The sequence below is a fragment of the Sylvia atricapilla genome, chromosome 9 (assembly GCF_009819655.1).
Source record: "Sylvia atricapilla isolate bSylAtr1 chromosome 9, bSylAtr1.pri, whole genome shotgun sequence".
In the NCBI taxonomy this organism is placed as follows: Eukaryota; Metazoa; Chordata; class Aves; order Passeriformes; family Sylviidae; genus Sylvia; species Sylvia atricapilla.
Window position 1 is genome coordinate 23,796,904 of NC_089148.1, and position 4,651 is coordinate 23,801,554.

The 4,651-nt window shown below is 46.6% G+C and overlaps 1 protein-coding gene across 1 annotated transcript; it reads right to left on the minus strand.

Annotated features, from left to right (window-relative positions):
• Positions 1-675: 675 nt before the first annotated feature.
• LOC136365029 (regulator of G-protein signaling 2-like) lies at positions 676-3,683 on the minus strand. The gene is made up of 5 exons (XM_066325290.1): positions 3,561-3,683; positions 3,298-3,399; positions 3,137-3,198; positions 1,994-2,160; positions 676-1,639 (listed from the first exon to the last, which is right to left on the minus strand). Exons 1-5 carry the CDS (start codon positions 3,668-3,670, stop codon positions 1,445-1,447), a joined length of 636 nt encoding a protein of 211 aa, XP_066181387.1. The 5' UTR covers positions 3,671-3,683; the 3' UTR covers positions 676-1,444.
• Between the last annotated feature and the right edge of the window lie 968 nt (positions 3,684-4,651).

Below are 4,651 nucleotides of genomic sequence, written 5' to 3' on the forward strand. Positions count from 1 at the left end.
TGAGCAGCAGCCACTCCTTGGCCTGCAGGCCCCAGTTCTGTCATCCTCCCTTTGCTGCTCCCATGCCAGTCCCATCCCTGGCATCATGGTGTGTTTGGCTGTGGGCAGCCTGGTGGGACTGGGAGTGTGTGAACGTGGATGGGCTGTGGGGGACAGATCAGTTTATTATTTGTTGCCATTGGATACTGATACTAGAGTACCAATTTTAACTGCAGCTGTAAGGCTGCCAGGGGCACAGAACCCGCATCTCTTAAAACAATCGTTGGGGTTTTATTTCCACAGGAAATGTTCATAGCAATATCTCAGGTTGCAGCACTCCCAATGTATCTGTAGTACCTGGTTTTCTAGTGAAGCTTCCTCCTAGGAGTGCTACAGCAGCACTGCTGCTTTTTGATCTGGCATCATGGGTAGCTGAATGTGTGCCTTGCATGTCTTAGAGATTGGCTTCACAGATGTGTTGGGACAGAGGATGTAGTTAAACTTTCAAGCTCGGAAGGTTTTTATTCTGTTGATAAAACCTGAACAGAAAACTCACTTCGAAGATTAAGAACTAACTGGTTTAAAATTAGCCATATTAAGATCTCAACCAGGACCCACAGGGTCCCCATACTCTGGAGTCCAGTGCTAGACAGTGTGCATCTGTGTGTGCAACACAAATTAGGCAACAAAAGAAGCTTTGTATCAAAATAGTTTATTAAAAACAATAAAACTTCACTGAAGCTTGCTGTCTTCAAGACAGAATTATGACATTGCAGCATTCAACACAATCATAATCCACATATAAATATAATACTATACAGCTCGTGTTCACCTTGGCAAAGTTCTGCCCTCAGTCTGGCCCCACACAGCCTTGCTGACACAACCCAGCCCTGCATACTTTAGCTGCAGAACCTGTTCCTCTGGGAACAGCGTTATCCTATCCCTTCCTCCCCTCACAGTGCTGTTACTGTGAGGAGGTTGCACAGAAACCCAGCACAGCTCTTGGCAGCTCCAGGCAGTAACAAAACTGGCGTGAGCACACTGAGCCTGACACCAGCAACACTGGGGGATGTTTAGGAAAAATAAATAGGCAGCCAATTACTCAAGTTCCCAGCAGTGTCCAAGTGCAGAGAGCAGCTTCTGTCCACAAGAAGGAAGCTCTGTCTGGACCGGCTGCGTCGGTCCTTAGCTGTGACAGAAGGGCTCCTGCACAGCCACCTCTTGCTGCAGCCCTGGCAGAGAAGGGCAGTGCTGGCAGCTGGCTGGCACGCTGCTGCCATCTCCCCTGAGCACTCTCCAGCAGAGTCACCGGGGACCCTCAGCTCTGCATGAAGCCAGTATTTGTCCTCACACCATGGCAAACAGAGTGCTCAGTGCCCCAGCCCTTCGAGTCAGGGTGGTGCTCACGAGCTGTGGCTTGGCTTCCTCACCAGCTCAGAGGCTGCTTCTCCCTCCTCTCCATCACTCATGTGCCCTGGGTTGCTCTGCTGATAGGAGTCTTCTTGCACAATTCCTGGTAGAATTCCGATTCCAAAAACCGCGGGTAGGAGTTATTCTCCATTAAGCTGTAGACTCTCTTCTGTGCAGCGCTGAAGCAGGTGTGGGTGGCATCCTGGATGTTCTGTGCAATCATGTTCTTGGTCTGGAAGTCTATGTTTATCTGAGATACAGAAAGAGGGACATTACTCCTGAGAACAGAACGCAAGTGTAATACAAAGTACAACTTCTGAAGAGGTGAAAAGGGGCAAGACCTCATTACTACAGGTTCAAATTACTTCCTTTGCACAAAACCAAAACTAATTCAGATACATCTTTTCTCAATTAAAATGGAAATTCTCTGCAACATTGCTTGTGCCATTCTCCAGCTTGGTGAAAAGGCAGTTGTATTCTGACCCAGACATGAACATTGAGATTATGTACAATGCAGTTTGACATCTGTAGCTTGAGTTCAAAGAAGTAATGGCTGTAAGAACTCATAGAATAGAGCATTTATGTTTAAGCAGCTTTTCTTTACCTCTTTGGGAGCCTCCTTTTCAATGAAGTCATTGTAGATTTTCTTTGCTTTCGATGTCAGCTTTTGGGGTGATTTTGTTTTCTTGAAGTCCTCACAGGCCAGCCAGAACTCAATGTTCTCTTCACAAAACTCAGACTTCAAAAAAGCTCGGAAAGCAGCAAGACCATCTAAGGAAAGAAAAGAGTATTCACCATCAATTAACTATTTCATGAATCTTGATTATACCTATTGGTCACATCAGTTTCTACCAGAATGTTTTGTAGGTCTGTATTTTTCAGTGATATCATGGCAACAAAAAAATTCCATAATTAATGTTTGCAAGCAAGTTAATGCTTTAACAGCTTGGCAGGTTTCACTTTGAGTTTGCTGTTTCTTAGGCAAACACAAAAAATGAAACCATTTCTATGGTTATGTTTTCTCCTGTGATGCCTGAGAATACATTAAAATACCCCATTTCTCTCTAGATAAGCTCTCTCCTCTGTTAACCTTTACACTGCAGTAAATATGACTGCTACAGTACTCTGGATATTCTTTCAGTGGAAAGAATGACTCAAGCTCAAAGAGCAAACAGCAGTATTATTTCTTAGTCTTTTTGCATTGCAAGTGAATGCTGCTTCTTGTAGAGCTACAGTAGAACCCCAAGATCACTGAACTTGTGTTTCAGAATCCTTCCCACATTACCAGAAAGCATTTGCTTTGTTTACGCAGTCAGCTCAGGAAATAAATGCCCTTTTCTCATTTGGCAAAGCCAAGCTGAGAGGTATGATTTTAGCTACAGGGGTTTCACAAAAAACCTCCACCAAAACCAAACCAAACCAAACCAACAAAAAAACCCAACAAAACAAAAAGACCCACCCCAAAACAAACAAAACAAATGAACAAACAAAAAAACACGAAATCCCCCCCCCCAAAAAAAAAGACTACTGAGGTATTCTTTGTTTTATTATTAGTTTACATTAAAACAAACAACACTTTTATGTATTTTGGCTTTAAATTGTTAAAAGCATTTAACTTGCAAGACTAGAATCGAAGCTCTTTACTTTGAGAGGTTCAATGCTGATACAGAAGGAAGCAAACTCTTACAGACATATAAGCTTCTCCATCCCTTTGCTCCCAAATGTTACTTTTTGAAGAAAAACTTACATTTGTTAGCAAGAAGTTCATCAAAGGCTTCTGACCACAGCTGGGCTTCTTCTGGGGAAGGTCTGCAGAAAGAGGGAGAACATCAGACTACACTGCTAAAGCTCTACTGCTTTTGAGGAACACTCGAGTTATTTAAACAGAGTCTCTTTCTCATAACTTACCTGAAGTAGTTGCAGTGCTTCCCTGCCTTCTTACATTTCCTTTTGTTAGAATTGGAAGAGTTCTGCAGGAAGTAGCTCAGTCTTGTTTTCCAATCTTTAATGCTGGAAGAAAGAAGAGGGAGATGCTCGTTCAAAATGACAGCTCGCACAGCTTTAGACAGCAGCGCTTTCCTCGAGGCGGCTCCTGCAGCGGGAGTCACCCACAGCCCCCGAAGGCAAGGAAAACGCTTTTCCCGTCCTTGCTGGCGGAGGGGGGGACTCACATCGTTCTCTTCATCCTGCCCCTGTCGGCCTCCTCCGGCTCGCTGCGGCGGCGGCCGGCCCGCTCCATGCGCCCGCCGTGCCGCACGGCCAGGAACACGGCGCTCTGCATCCCGACCGCCCCGCTCATCATAGGCAGCGCTCCGCCGGCGCCGCGCCCGCTCTTATGGCCCCGGGGGCCGGGCTGGGCCGGGCTGGGCCGGGCTGGGGGCGGCACTGAGCCAGACACGCCTGCCGGCCTTGCCCAGGGGAGCGAGCTTCGCCTCTTCTCTCCTCCGCGTCACGTCTGTTCCCTTTATTGTGTTTTCCCTTATTCCCCCTCTTCCTGGAAATCTTTCGGCGTGTCACACCGCCAGAGGGCTGGCTGTCCTTTCCGTCAGTTAAAAGCAGACTTTGCTTTTTCTGGAGCTGTTTGTTTTAAGGCTATTCAGATTTTTGAGTGTGGCCGGTAGATGGAAAAGGAAGGACTGAGCCGTATTTCTTCAGAAAATGAAGTAGCTCTAAGTTTGAGCGGACGGTTCTTTTGGTGTCGCCTGTCTGCTAACCCGGGCTGCGGATCCCCTTCCACCCCGGATCCGCACAGGCTTAGCTCTGGGCGGCGTTGCCACCTACCAGTGACTGGTGTAAATTACTCGCACGCTGGAAGATGAGCTTGCAGCGCCCCACTCGAGCACTCGGCTTGTTGAAAAGGCCATGTGGTCCTTCTCAGCAGCGTCCGGCTGGAGGGTATCATGTCCAGACAGTTTGGATTTAGGAACCATGTGAGTTTCTCTTTACCCTCTCTCCGCTTTTCTGCTCTTTTCTTCAGAAAAAGTCTTCCTCTCCACAGTAACTTGAGCCTGTCTTTCCTGCCACAAAAAGCAATGTCCAGAGAGACTGACGCCCAAAATGCCAGCTGACTTCAACACAGTCACATAGACTAAACGTCTGATCCTTTTAGATAATCACTGTGTCCTTACAACCTCTGCATGCTGAACAAGCTGCATGAAAGCATTTTGCTTTAAATGAGATGTCTGGGGAAGGGAATGTCTTTTAATTTGTGACAGCACTTAAACATTTCAGTGCTTCAGGTTGTATTTGCAGTGTATATTGA

What these genes read in the sequence shown, in the direction of transcription:
- LOC136365029 (XM_066325290.1), bottom strand. Translation starts at nt 3,670, where the DNA reads ATGCAGAGCGCCGTGTTCCTGGCCGTGCGGCACGGCGGGCGCATGGAG. An exon ending in AAGCACTGCAACTACTTCAG is followed by an intron (nt 3,199 to 3,297) that starts GTAAGTTATGAG and finishes CTCTTTCTGCAG; the next exon opens with ACCTTCCCCAGAAGAAGCCC. An exon ending in TGAACTTCTTGCTAACAAAT is followed by an intron (nt 2,161 to 3,136) that starts GTAAGTTTTTCT and finishes TTCTTTCCTTAG; the next exon opens with ATGGTCTTGCTGCTTTCCGA.